The sequence below is a fragment of the Triticum urartu genome, chromosome 5, assembly GCF_003073215.2.
Source record: "Triticum urartu cultivar G1812 chromosome 5, Tu2.1, whole genome shotgun sequence".
Taxonomy (NCBI): domain Eukaryota; kingdom Viridiplantae; phylum Streptophyta; class Magnoliopsida; order Poales; family Poaceae; genus Triticum; species Triticum urartu.
The window spans coordinates 116,303,881-116,318,973 of record NC_053026.1 but is presented as its reverse complement, the minus strand read 5'-3'; the positions used below and the strand labels follow the sequence as shown (position 1 = coordinate 116,318,973).

Sequence of the window (15,093 nt, the reverse complement as noted above, 5' to 3'; positions counted from 1 at the left end):
AGAGATGGTGGCTCTTTAGAGAGGACTTCAAAACTCTGGTGGTAGATATTTGGAATGCACCAGTCTCTGGAATACCTCAATAGATGTGTGGCAAGAGAAAGTTAGGAGATTTATTAGGAAAACCACCAAGGGGTGGAGTGCCAACATTGAGGCAGATCTAAGAAGAAACAAAAATAAGCTTATGGAAGATTATGATAAATTAGATGTTTTAGCTGAGAATAGGGAGCTCGGTGAGCAGGAGCAAGATAGTATGAGAGCTATACACCTAGAACTCCAAAGACACTGGTTGAAGGAGGAGGTGAAAGCTAAACAAAGATCCAAATATAGGGACATTAAGGAGGGAGATAGGAACACTGAATATTTTCATGCAGTAGCTAACCAGAGGAGGAGGAAGGTCTATATCCACTCACTGGAAAGCCCACAGGGGCTGGTGACTAAAACTGCTGATCTACTTAAGGTAGCCAATGATTTTTATAAATATCTTTTTAAGAAAGGAAGTAGAAATGGTTTCATCCCTGACTTCTTCTCTGAAGAAGAAAAAGTATCTGCTGGGGAGAATGATACCCTCCAGGCCCCCTTTTCAGTAGAAGAAATTAAGGAGGCAGTGTTTGGCTCCTATGCGGATGGAGCTCCTGGCCCAGATGGGATTCCATTTTTATTTTACCAACAATTCTGGGATGTAGTTAAGGGAGACCTTATTAGAATGATTGAGTATTTTTATAATACGAAACTAGATTTATTTAGGTTGAATTTTGCTTTACTAACTCTTATCCCTAAAGTGCCTGATGCTACTTTCATGAAGAAGTTCAGGACCATTAGTCTTTTAAATTGTATCTTTAAGATTTTTACTAAGGTTCTAACAAATAGGATTACCACCATCCTCCAGAGGTTGATTACCTGTACTCAATCTGCTTTTTTGAAAGGCAGGTTTATACTAGAAAGTGTGGTCACTGCTCATGAGGTACTGCACTGTGTCCACTCTGGAAATGAGCATGGTTTAGTGATTAAGCTTGAGTATGAGAAAGCTTTCGACTGTGTGCACCTAGATTTTTTACAAGAGTTGTTGTTGAAGAGATGCTTTGGTCCCAAGTGGATTGCTTGGATCAAAGCCATTGTAAGGGGGGTCAGTAGGAGTTAAAATCGATGGTTGTGAGAGTGAATTTTTCCTAACCGGTAAAGGCCTTAGACAGGGTGATCCTATATCACCCCTACTTTTCCTAATCAAAGCCACTGCTTCAAGGCTGATTGGAGGGCTTTGCCCTAGCTTCTGCCCTGGTGGAGTAAGTTGCCTACAGTATGCGGATGACACTATTCTTTTCTTGCAAAATAACTTGGAAATGGCTCAAAACCTCAAGATGGTTCTAGCTTGTTTTGAACAAGTGTCTGGCATGAGGATTAACTACAACAAGAGTGAGTTAATTCCTATTAAGATGTCTGACGATGAAACCATGAGGTATATAGATGTCCTGAAATGTAAAGGGGGGACTTTCCCTATTAAATATCTTGGGATACCACTGCATTATGACAAAACTTAGGAGAGAAGATATCCAGCCCCTCATAGATAAGATAATCAAGAGAATTGCTGGGTGGAGAGGGAAACTGCTTTCTTATAAAGGGAGGCTACTGTTGATTCAAGCTTGTTTAGCAAGCATACCTATTTACCTTCTTTCCTTTTTTTAAATTTCCTAAATAGGCTATTGAGTTGATCACTTCTCATATGGCCCATTGCCTTTGGAATGACTTTGAAGGACATAAGAAGCTACACCTAGCCAATTGGAGACTAGTGTGTATGAAGAAAGAATTTGGAGGTCTAGGTATACCTAACCTTCAAGAACTCAATATGTGTCTGTTGGGGTCCTGGGTGCAAACATATAATAAACGAGAGGGTAAAGTGTGGAGAAAGGTAGTAGACCAAAAGTATAACACCCACAGACCAAATATTTTTACTAGTAACACTCTCCATGCCTCCAGATTCTGGAAAGGGGTGATGAATGTAGTCAAGGCCATTAAATTTGGCTACAGGTGGTTAGTGGGTGATGGTAAGCAAATCAGGTTTTGGGAAGATACCTGGTTTGGCACTTCCCCCTTAGCTATTCAATATTGGCCCCTATATGCTATTCACAACGAGACCTCGAAAACTATCAGTGAGATCTGGGATGGGGCCCAGGACAAGCTCTCTTTCAGAAGAAATTTTAATGATAAGATGATGGAATCTTGGTACCAACTAGAGGAAATTGTTAAGAAAATCACCCTAGTTGATGAAACAGACTCCCTGGTCTGGCAACTAGACAGTAAAGGAGTGTACTCTAGTAGCTCTCTATATCATGTGATTAATTTTAGAGTGGTGAAACCGGTGTTCATCCTTGTTGTGTGGAAACTGCTTGTGCCACCCAAAATTCATATTTTCCTTTGGCTAGTCTCTTATAATAAGATCATGACCAGAGATAATCTTAGGAAAAGACACATCATTAAACCTCTAGTTTGTGTGTTTTGCTCTTCAGACAAATCTATTCAGCATCTGTTTTTTTATTGTGTTGTTGCTAAAATTATTTGGAGTTTGGTAAGAGACCACTTCAAGAAAGACCTGGGATCTGATCATCTTTCGGTGGCTAGATTTTGGGTTTCTAATAAAAAGAATGATGCTCTTAATGTTGCTAGTTCAGCCACCATTGGGTGCCTATGGAATTTTAGGAATTCCATGATCTTTAATAACATTGCATGGTCTAATATAAAGCAGGTGATAGGGAAACTTCAAGCTATGATCCAAAGCTGGATGATTCTTTCTGGGGACCAAGAAAGAACCCAGTTGGAAGCATTTGTCTCATTCCTGGCGACGCACCTGTCGAAGTCGCTCTGCTTGACGAGTGGCTAGGCGGTTGTGGAGCTCAGCTGTTGGCAGAGAATCTCGAGGGAGAGCACTCAGTCTGCGTGCTGGGGAAAATAAAGACGGTGGGCGACTAGGCTCCTCAGCCGAAGACGGCGCCCCTGAAGGCAAGAAAATCATTCCAGGAGATTGAGGCCGTGGCTTAGGGGTTGTGCAAATTAGGAAACTGCTTCTCCTGCGTGGAATTTGCAGTATGATACACTTTCTTGCTTCACAAAACTTGTTAGTTTTTGCTTGACATTTGGCTTCCCCTCTCCTCTTGGAGTGAGGGGGATAAGCGAGAACCTGAACTGAACTAGGTAAGTCCGAGGTTTCATTTTAATGGAACCGGGGAAGGTTCCCTGTTCTTCTAAAAACAGGAAATCACGGCTCATATCAATCCAACACTCGCATATCCAAATGCAACGAGTAAGCTAAATTAGCACACTGGTATGCCACTTTATTTGTCCTGCTAATCCACAACCAAACACCTAATAAAAGCGTACAATACACAGTGCACATCGTATGGCAGCATGAGGCCTGCGATGGAGGTGGTGGGTGCCACTCCCCATTTTTTAGCCACGACAAGTAGGGGGAATTTGTCGGCAGCCGGCGAGCAGGGAAGATGGTGGCCGTGACCTAGTTTTAGCAAGGGGGAGCAACAATGACGTAGGGGATGGGGTGGAGGTGACCACCAAAGCGGGAGCGCATGTGTGTGGGGGGTGTAATGGCGCAACCATGCCCTGTATTGACCGCCAGCGAGCAGGGAAGACAGCGGCCCTAAGGTTTAGTAAGGAGGAGCAGGCGGAGGCGACCATCGAAGCGGGAGCACTGGGTGGGGGGAGGGCCTCGAGACAGGGTCCTCTTCTCGTGCCCATACAGTCGCCACGTTTTTCCTTGGCTAGTACGTGGGAGTGGGCCAAAACAGAAATCACCAATGATCCACCCCTCTAATAGATCAAGTCAGCTGGCTGATTGAAAACGACCATTTTATAGATCAAGTCAGCTGGCTGATTGAAAATATTTCTTTCCACCAATACTTTATTACGGGTAGCCCAAAGAACCAAAGCAAATGCGGCAAAGCCCATCCACACTAATCTCTTGTCTATTTCTATCGATCCTGCAAAGAAACGTTGCAAGTCGGAAAAAGCCGTCGGGTTCCAATTACAATTTATCGCTGCCTGAATTACACTCCACATGAACCGTGCAATAATGCATCTAAAGAGGATGTGATCACAGGTCTCATCCTCACCACACCATACACATTTGCCCATCTCCCGGTCCATGCCTCTTAAGGACTTGATCTCCACTAGGGATACGGTTGTGGGCTACTTGCCACAAAAAGATCATAATTTTGGCCGGGACTCTTGCCTTCCAGATATCCATCACCTCCCACTTAGGACAGGACTTAAAAATTTCCTTGTAGAATGAGACTGTCAAAAACACACCGTCGCCATCTGAAATCTGTCGGAAAGGAAGATACATCCTCATTTGATCCCAGTCCTCTCTTTCGATCAGGCCAAGAGCTCGACGAAATCCTGCGGCCCAACGCCCATTAACCCATATATCCGCCACCCTGGCGTTTGGGTTGGCTGCAATCACAAGTAAGCATGGCTACTTGGTCCGAAGCAGGCCACCCTCAGACCAAAAATCATACCAAAACATTGTAAGAGCATCTCCGATAGATTATCTTCCACGCCCATTTGGTGATGAGGCACCAATTCTCCTATTTGCGCCCTATAAGGCTGAATAGTTCGCTTCAGATCTGTAACGGGTGAATAGCCAGACTGACTCCTCTCATCTGTTCCTAAACAAGTGAACATCATGTTGTCGAAAAGGATTGCCATTTCTGCGGTTTATTTCGACTGGGTTGTTTTAAGGGAAGATTGGCAAAAGGAGTGTCAATGGATATGTATTAGGCTGCACTTCCCAGTTGGGTGTTCAATTGACTTGCAGTATTAATTAGGCTCAGCTCACGCGGTAACTCCAGGTGCCGGAACAGTGGCTGAAATCATATCATCACCAAGTAAATGTTACTCCGTCCGTTCCGAATTACTCCATGTGTAAAGAAATATAAGAGCATTTAGATAATTATTTTTCTTTACAGAGTATAAGATGTTTGTAAAAAAATTCTGAATTGGATGTATTTTAGTGTGTTTGTTGGCTCATTTCAATTCATATGTAGTCCATATTGAAATATTCAAAACATATTATAATTGGAAACGGAGGGAGCATGTAGAGCACTAACAGTAACTCGTTTTATCTTAGCCGACGACTCGTCATAAACTTTTACTTGTAGTAGCGGGTGATATTGATACATATGCTTTATACTGCCATACCAGGCAAGCAACTTACTTAGCAACCAGTTACAGCATTTGTCGACAACAGCAGCACAATGGCTCCTAGGAATACAAGATACAGGTAGCCAGCCTCAAATTCTGCCCAGCTATGTACCCGAAAATAGGAGGAAGAGAAGGAAAATTGGCCGACAAAAAAAGAAACCTCAAGTTGTTCCAAATGAACGATCAGAGCGGTCGGAGACTTTCTACCGGTTCTGATTCCTCAAGCATCGAGGCCGCCTGAAAGCAATCAGCGGCCTCAGCTAGCCTCCCGTCATGCTTGTGGACCTGTCCTAGGTAGAACCAGGCCATCCGGTTCGTAGGCTCGAGCCTTAGGGCATCCGACAGGAAGCTCCTCGCCACAGGGAGATACTTGGGCCCTTGTTTCGACAGGAGAGCACCGATGGATACCTTGGATGGTACATGATCTACCTCTGTCGAGAGTGCATTCAAGTATGCAGCCAGCGCGTGCTGCGTTTGCTCACCAACCTCATGCATGTCACCTGGAAAGAAATGAACGTATCATGACTGTAAGAGGATATTTGACAGAAAAAAAAAACTAGGGATGTTTTCCAACTTCTAAATTCAATAAATGCCTAGCCTAGATGAATGAGATAAAAAAAAAGGTGAAGCAAAAACTAACACTTTCTATTTGCAGGTTTCATACTCTTTATTTGCAAGGATGAATTCATACTTCTACCAATAACCAGAGATGCACGCATGGCTCACGAGTCATGAACCGGTGACCAAGGTTTCCTCACCTTCTGCATGAAGTGTTGTGGCAGAATAAGTTTTCAGAGCTTTAGCCTTCTGCAAACATATTTCGGCATCTCTGCAGTACGAAAGACTAGCATACAAGTTGGCAAGACCTTGCCAAACTTCAAACTCACTCACTTTATTATCCCTTTCCTGAAACAAATTTCACAAAGTATGAGATGATAAAACAAGAACAGGGTGCATTGGTGAAATTATAGTGGCAGTTAGTTTCAGCAGCTAATACAAACAAGAAAAGCAGTTCAAAGGATATTGCTATTTGAGCAGCATTATTCAGTGTCAGGATCCAATCCCACTCCAAACTAACTAGAAAAGGTATGGGCCGGGCATCATATCTAGAGTAACCTCAGAACCCTCTTGCAAGCAAATAAACATTTTCAAGCAAGCATGAGCTTTTAATGAGACATTTGTGTAATTGAGAAGACAAACCTCTGTGCCATTTTTTAAAGACCCATAAGCCTTCCGTTGTGCCTGAACAAGAGCAAGAAGGGCACGGTATGCTTCAACTGCTTCCATGGGCAATGATTGGGCTGCTTTCAGTTTAGCCCTTATTCTAAGTAATGGCCCTTGTTCCCATTTTGCAGTTTCATCTAATGCAGCATCAGTCACCACTTCTGCTTCTGAATACCTCTGCTGTGCTGAAAGAACCAAAGATAGCAACCTCCAGCCCTTAGAAACAGATCCACCAGTTGTGTCAATGAACTGCTTTGCACATTTCAGTGCAGCCTGCATGTTTCGTTGCTCAGCGTACTCAACCCCCATGTCAAATATTAAATCTGGGTTGTGCCGGTCAAGGGAAAATGCCTCACCAAGTGATTTCAAAGCTTCAGCCTGTAAGAGAGATCTTTGATGATCGGACGAAGCAATTTTAGACTTATTAGCCAGACAACTCCCTAAGAGATGGAGCGCAACACTCCTTAAATGCCCATCTAATAATTCGTCATCAGTGATTGCTCTCTTTGCATACTCTACACCCTCAGAAGCAAGATAATAGTCCGAACTACATATCTTAGCAGCTAAAAGCAGGGCATTTATGTCATTGGGACTCTCATTTTTATTCAAAGACTTCTTTAGCAAATTTAATGCCGCTTCATTATCCGAAGCTGCAGAATAACAAAGGGCTAGACTATACCATCTCTCAGTTCGAGGGTATATTCCAGGCAAAACTTCTTCAAAATGCTTGGCAAGCACAGATGTCTGGCCACAGAGTGACAATGCAAAGGTTAGATGCTCCATCACTGAGGGATCCCAGTGAGTCTTTCCAAGGTACCACTTCTTCAATAGTATCATGAGCAGAAGGATTGCCTCTTCCAAATTATTCTTAGGAACAAATGAACCTTCGGTTTGTGAAGCCAAGCTCGGCGGACTTGCCTCAACACCACCATACAACAGAAAAACAGAAAACCTCTTCTGAATCCTCGTGCAGCATTCATCGTCGAGATTCCATTGACTAAGAAGAGCACGCCGGTAAGAAGCAAGTGCTTCTTGATAAGCCCCAGCTTGCTTCCAAAGTTCTGGGAGTAGCTCAACTGATTTACTGACAGTTTCCTGCAGCTTTTGTTCAACCATGACATCAGGTATGCCACGTTGGAAGATACTTTCAACAGCATCAAGGACGCTTTTACACTGTTGAGCGGCCTCTGCAAGTGAATGGATTCATGGTGTCACAACAAGCATAACAAAATGGCCAGAGTGAAAGTTTGCATTCGTACCTATTGCTTTCCCCAACTTTTGAAGAGACATTGCCTTCAAGTAAATGGCTTCAAGAACAAGGCTAGCAGCATGCTGTGATCCTGAATTCGATGAATCTGACCGTAGTTTGTTATTCCGCTTGGAAGATGGTTTTTCTGAAAGCGACGGTTGGAAACGCTGAATAGCAGCTTGAAGGTCTATTCCATCAAATACTCGAAGTGCAGCTTCCACATTTCCTCTCTGATATTCTAGTCTCCCGAGGAGAGCTCTTGCTTCCTAATTTTCAAAGCAAATACGTACATAAAAGGCAATGTTAGCAGCAACAAAATATAAGAGGTGCTGAGTATTCTTTGGCTACTGGCCTATCAGCAATCACAGTTTAGGAGCATTCAGCTAGTCAAGCACAAATAAACTTTTTAGCACATATTGGTACTCAGTATCAGTAATCACAACCAAACAATTTAGCTTATACTACTTGTTTAAACTTAATTAGGGTTCTGAACTCTGGGCATAAACTATGTCCCGTTGTCCTAAAAATGATACCTGAAGATCATATATTTTTATCAAAGAGGCAGACAAGCATCTCTACTCTAACGTAATTTCTTGTTGATAGTTAAGCACGAAACTCCAAGATTTCTGATGTTTTCAAACTCACCAGAAAAGGAAATCGTGTAAACATTAGAACATGTGAGATAAACACAAAACTGTCGAATTATCATTTGTCGCAAAATATAGAGAAATAAGGGAAATGAAATCGTTTTGCCGCAACAAAGACTAAACAAGAACAAAGAGCTGCCCAACTGAACTAAACAAAGAAAACAATCTCTTTTTTTCACATCCAATTCCCATTGTGTTAATCATGCAAATTGCTTCTGAATTCGACCACACTTGTACCTTCCATCCATTACAAATTGCACAAACTTCTTACTGAGTGTTAGAATGGCTGGCTAGGTCCCAAATTCACTAGATAACATATCACCCACTGACCAAACCATGGTCAAACGGTTATACAACATCTAAAAGCAAGATCGTTTTCCACATCTATCCACGAGTTATTTCACTTTCTTTGAGTTCTGCATTCTCTTCTGAATTTTCAGATTTGCCCCAAAGAAAAAGCACGAATGCTGAATCCTCCAAACATGGAGAATCATTTCCACAAGATAGCATCTTAGTATCCTACATCTCCCCGAAATGCTATCTTATCTTTCAAGCTTCTTACTGAGTGTTAGAATGGCTGGCTAGGTCCCAAATTCACTAGATAACATATCACCCACTGACCAAACCATGGTCAAACGGTTATACAACATCTAAAAGCAAGATCGTTTTCCACATCTATCCACGAGTTATTTCACTTTCTTTGAGTTCTGCATTCTCTTCTGAATTTTCAGATTTGCCCCAAAGAAAAAGCACGAATGCTGAATCCTCCAAACATGGAGAATCATTTCCACAAGATAGCATCTTAGTATCCTACATCTCCCCGAAATGCTATCTTATCTTTCAAGCAGAATGTATCATTCTAATCTAAATTCTTGCTCAGCTGACCAACTCAGAATGGCCCCGCAACCTTGTGAAAACAATGCCATCTCCCGCATGAAGAACCACCAGTCCTTGAAATGAGCAAGGAAATCAGGCACTACGATCTCCACGCGAAGATCCCGATCTTCCCCCAAAACGCATCAAAGGACAGACAGCAGATAGGCACAGTTGGACCCCAAAATTATCTAATCTTTTCATTCTATCTCGCCCAAACAGACCTCAAGAAACTTGCGCAACCGCCCAGATTAAGATTAGGCAGAAAGGAAAAAGAAAAACAGAAGCTAGAGGCAGCGATTCCGTACCTCGTAGTTGAGGGAGAGGCCCTCGCGGAGCGAGGACTCGGCCTCCTGGATATTGCCGTCGTCGACCCTCGTCTCCGAGGACTCGGACGCCGTCGCCGCCGAGGCGCCGGCCTCCGACTCCGGCGCCCTCTCCCTCGTCTTCACCGGCGAAGCGAACGCCCCCGAGTCCCCGGTCGGGCCCACCTCGCTCCCGTTGTCCGACTCTGGTGCCGCTGCCATTGCTGCCTCAGAGCCGCCGCGCGATCCCTCCGGCGAGCATGCGCTACGTCAATGCGTATGCGTGGGTAGTTGTTCTTGGCTAGTAGACGGAGGAGGCGAGATCCATGGCATTGGACTTCTTGGCCTTTCTACTCTGGGAGTGGGGAGCTCATCGTTTTATTTTTATTTTTGTTTCCCTTCGAGCTCGCCGGCACGTTCTTGTACTTGTAGTAGGTCTTGTGGCTGTTGTAGCATATTTTCTTTTCTTGTTGCATTTTCATTTGGGAGTTCATAATTACTGCAGTCTGGCAGCGAGTGTGCCTTACCATTTTAGATATAGATATATACACGTTCGCTCAATTTGAAATATATGTTTGGTATAGAAAGTTAGCCGTTAAACTTCTTAATCCATGGCACAGGGAGGATAATCTATTTAGGTTGGTTAGATACAATGACAGAGGTGTACTTATCATTAGAAAATCATAATAAGAAAACACCATAAATACTCACCCAAAAGTAACAGCGAAGGTCGTACTCCCTCCGTTCCTAAATATAAGAGATTCCAATACAAACTACTCCCTCCGTTCTTAAATACTTGTCTTTCTAGGCATTTCAATAAGTGACTACATACGGAGCAAAATGAGTGAATCTACACTCTAAAATATGTCTACATACATCCGTATGTAGTAGTCATTTGAAATGTCTAGAAAGACAAGTATTTAGGAACGGAGGGAGTAGTACATACGAAGCAAAATGAATGAGTCTACACTTTAAGGTCGTATTGAAATCACTAAAAAAACTTATATTTAAAAATAGAGAGAGTATATTATAAACTTGCAAAGTATTTTGTTGCAAAAAGATCAGATCTATTATAAAAGCATCTCAAGCATAATAAAAACTACATCGAAGTTCCAATACCACCGAAGGACCGTTATTATCGCTAGAACGAGCCGTCAACGTGCCGCTATCACCGCTCCTTTACCGGAGCCGGCTTAACCTTGTCGATGGCAGTCGGAAAACCTTCGTGCACGTGCCCCTAAGGACCAGTGCCCTAGAGAGTGGTCGTCGTTGTTGAACCCTTGATAGATCTTAGGTATCTGACATCAAATCTCACCACGTGACGAGAAACATTAACCTCACTGCCCCAAGAAGATGGCAGGAATCTACGTCGAAGCTTCGTCGACTACTTCCAGACAGACGAACTCGAGGAGGATCGGAGCCTGCATGACAAACTCGAACAAGAATCACTACCATCCTCCTGAGCGACGCACCTGCGAGGACTAAGGGTCAGTTTGGTTCGCTTCCTCACGTCTTTGTGCCTAGCCTGAAGCTTGCCTGATACTAGCCTGGAGATTGTTTGGATTGTGCCCTGAGTAAGAAAAAGCTTGCCTGGCCTGGAGCATCTGTCATATTAATTAGCCTGGCTAGAGCACCACACTTTCATTAGCCTGGCCCAGGCGTCCCCTTCCTTGTGCCTGGCGTGCTGAAAGTAGTAGCCTGGGAATATTTAATACTAGAAGCAGTACGGTCTGCTCTTTGTATACATTTTAAACACTCAACAAGCAGCAGCATACAAGGACGCGATCCAAACACGCACGCAACAGGCTAGCCTGGACAGGCAAAATTTTCCATCGGTCCAGGCACTATCCAGGCAGTTGATTCTCTCAGGCATATTGTCCAGGCTTCGAACCAAACTGGCTCTAAAAGTCTTGACCTAAACTACTAACCAGAGTAAAGGCATCGGGATTCCCCTCCCACCATCGGCCACCGGAGCGGCAGACAGAGGGGAGACATGTAAAGTTGGTAAGAAGATAATTTTGAAATGGCGAGACTATTTGATGACCGACATATTCTCCATTCTGATCTTGAAAATGTCGATAATAAAGAGTTAATATAACATGGGTTGTGAGGATCTGAATTAACCATGAGAAATCTTCTCAAATGACGCTTGTGTGTCATGTCTTGGACTTTTGAGATATTACGTCATTTCTATAAATGAAAAAATAGTATTATGGTAAATATGTACTAACCAAAATGTTTTTCTCCTCCCACGAAAGGCGACTTCCAGTCGACGAGGGTTTCTTCCCTCTCGTTAGCGCCACCGTCATCTGCCCTTGTCTCTTGTGGCCTTAGGACCATGGAGGCGTGATGTACCCTAACTTTTGCCGACGAAAGGGCTCATGTTCCGTTTTAGGTATTTTTTTAGTTTGGTTAGGGTTTGTGCCCTGCTCAAGAAGGTGAGGCGGCTCTCTGAAATGAGATAAGGTTCTCCCGAGCCCATCTCCATCCCGGTCGTGCATCTAATGTCGTTGGAGGGCGCATGGAGGTGTGTCTCCAACGGATCTCGCAAGATTCGATCGGTGTTTGTCTTCGATGGATCTACCTTCGTTCATCTATGATTCGTGTGTCTACCCTTTCGATCCTTTCAATCTATGCTTCTCTTCATTAGTGACGGTTGTTGTTCTGGGCGTTCGTCCCGTGAGGACCTTAGAATGACGCCTTTTCGATTTTTTACTTCAACAAGGTTTGTCTGACTCCTGTAAAGAAGGAATGATGACGATGACGTGTCATCAACTCGCTTCAGTGATTGTGGTCATCTCTAGATGATCTAAGGACCTAGTAGATGTAATTTCTGTTACTTCAAGTGTTCTTTCTACTACCATGACAATTGGTGAAAATATCAAAAGTTTTTTTAAGAAATAGTACTCCCTTTGTCTCAAATTACTTGTCGCGGAAATAAATATCCGGATGAAAGGGAGTATACAAATGGTAGTATGGTCGCTTCATAGATCATTTTGCTCGAACTTTTCTTTTTGCGGGTTATTTTGCTCCAACTTTTACGTGTTTTTTTTTCAATGATGCTACAGGTGAAGGACGCACGTATCTGTAGCCAACAACAAAAATGCCTGACTATGGTACTTTGTTGTGTTGTACCCCTAGCCAAAATTTCCTTGTCTGCCTGTGGCGTGGAATGGCAACTCAGCCGGAGCTTTCTGGGAGGTGCGCCCTACCGCTGAACGGTCGCCACGCTTTATTCGATAACGGGGCACTGGCAGGTGGCCCCAGTGCGAACCAGGAGCAGGACCCGCTTATGTAAAGGCCTGGCTTTGCTGCTGTTCAAAAGAAAAGGTCTGGCTGTCGCTCCGGCTTTCTCTTGTTATGATCGATGTTGGAGCAATGGAGCAGGAGAAAAAGGCAACTGGCCCCCTCTCTCCGTCAACACCAAAAGTATGAATTGTGTGCCACATACATTATTCTCACCAAGCATTTGAATGGTCATATTACAATTTGCAATCAGAACATCCCATCTAGAAATGTTACAAGGCCATTTTTTAAGACCTTGATGTAAGCTTAAATTTTGCAGCAAGAACTTTGGTACTGCCTCTGAATCCTAATATTATACTCCCTCCGTTTTTATTTACTCTATATTAGATTTGTTTAAAATCAATTTTTATATACTTTCAATAAGTTTATAGAAAAATATATTAACATATACACCACCAAACCAATACCATTGGATTCACTATTGCAAATATTTTCACATCATACAAATTGTTATTGTAAATGTTCATATTGTTTCTACAATTTTGGTCAAACTTTATAAAGTTTGACTTCGATCAAAGCTAATATGAAAAGTAAATAAAAACGGAGGGAGTCCCTAAATAGCTGATCCCCACTATCTCAATTCTCTCAACATGCACACATGACAACTCATCATTCCATTAATTATTTCTCTTAACATGCATTGAAAATGATATTTATATTCTTTCTCAACATGCACACATCCCAACTCACCACTGAAAGTGCTAGTGATCGACTAGAGGGGGGGGGGGTGAATATGCGATTTTTAACAAAGTCTTCAAAACATGGAAGTTTCGAAGACAAACAATAGAAGTAAACCTATTACCATGCAGCGGAAGGTAGACTACACTAGACAACCTTAGTCAAGTAACCAAAGAAGTGAAAGCACAATGACTAATAGCAGCTAGGCAGTAAGGATCGGGTAGGAAGATATTGTGAAGCCAATCAAAACAAGTAATCACTTAGTGAAGACAAAAAGATAATGCAATCATGCAATGACTTCACAAGGACCAACAGTAAGTAAAGGGAAGGGAAGGAAGAAACCAGTGACTCGTTGAAGACAATGATTTGTTGGACCAGTTCCAATTGCTGTGACAACTGTACGTCTGGTTAGGGCGGCTAGGTATTTAAATCTGAGGACACACAGTCCCGGACACCCAGTCCTGAACACGCAGCTCAGAACCCTTAGTCCTTACCGTATTCCCCTTGAGCTAGACCTCGCCCAATCACTCTGGTAAGTCTTCAAGGTAGACTCCCAAACCTTCACAGACTTCGTTCACTGGCGATCCACAATGACTCTTGGATGCTCAGAACGTGACGCCTAACCGGCCGGAGGATTCACAGTCCTCAAGTGTAATAAGTCTTCAGATCACACAGACAGGATGACTTAAGTGATGCCTAACACTCTTTGGCTCTGGGTGGTTAGGACTTTATCCTCGCAAGGAATTCTCTCTCAAAGGCTTCGAGGTGGGTTGCTCTCAAACGACAACAGCCGTACTTTAACTCTGAGCAGCTAACCGTTTATGGTTGTAGGGGGTGGGCTATTTATAGCCACTAGGCAACCCGACCTGATTTGTCCGAAATGACCCTGGGTCACTAAGGAACTGACACGTGTTCCAACGGTCAGATTTCAAACACACACGGCAACTTTACTTGGGCTACAAGCAAAGCTGACTTGTCCAACTCTGGACAAGATTCGCTCTCATAGTCTTCACTCGAAGACATAGGATTTTGGTTAAGCATCACTTCAGTCATTCTGACTGGTTCTCTTGGACCCCACTTAATAGTACGGTGGTTCCTATGACTCAACAGAGAAGAAAAAGAACTACGAACTAAGTCTTCGAGCTCCATAGGCTTCATGCGATGTCTTCTCTTGTCATAGTCTTCAATGTGAATATCTTCATATACCACCTTTGACATCAATGTCTTCATACATTTTTAGGGGTCATCTCTGGTAGGAAAACCGAATCAATGAGGGACTTCTACATGTGTTATCCTGCAATTCTCACAAACACATTAGTCCCTCAACTAGGTTTGTCGTCAATACTCCAAAACCAACTAGGGGTGGCACTAGATGCACTTACAATCTCCCCCTTTTTGGTGATTGATGACAAACTAGTTGAAGTTTTCAACGGGGAATATAATATGTGAAATTGTAAAGGATAAGGAATTGTCTTCATAAGTTGCAAGGGCTCCCCCTGAAGATGTGCATATAAGTAATTTGCCTTTGGAATGAAAATGCACATGGCAGGTTGTACTCGTGGAGATCCTCTTCAACTTATGATGAGAATTCATTATGCATGAGAAG

General features: G+C 43.1%; 1 protein-coding gene across 1 annotated transcript; it reads right to left on the bottom strand.

Moving 5' to 3' along the window:
- Positions 1–5,099: 5,099 nt before the first annotated feature.
- LOC125508120 (protein NPG1) lies at positions 5,100–9,908 on the bottom strand. Its single transcript, XM_048672717.1, has 5 exons — positions 9,507–9,908; positions 7,689–7,944; positions 6,406–7,616; positions 5,964–6,111; positions 5,100–5,705 (listed from the first exon to the last, which is right to left on the bottom strand). The coding sequence occupies exons 1-5, from the start codon at positions 9,723–9,725 to the stop codon at positions 5,389–5,391; spliced, it is 2,151 nt and encodes a 716-aa protein (XP_048528674.1). The 5' UTR covers positions 9,726–9,908; the 3' UTR covers positions 5,100–5,388.
- Between the last annotated feature and the right edge of the window lie 5,185 nt (positions 9,909–15,093).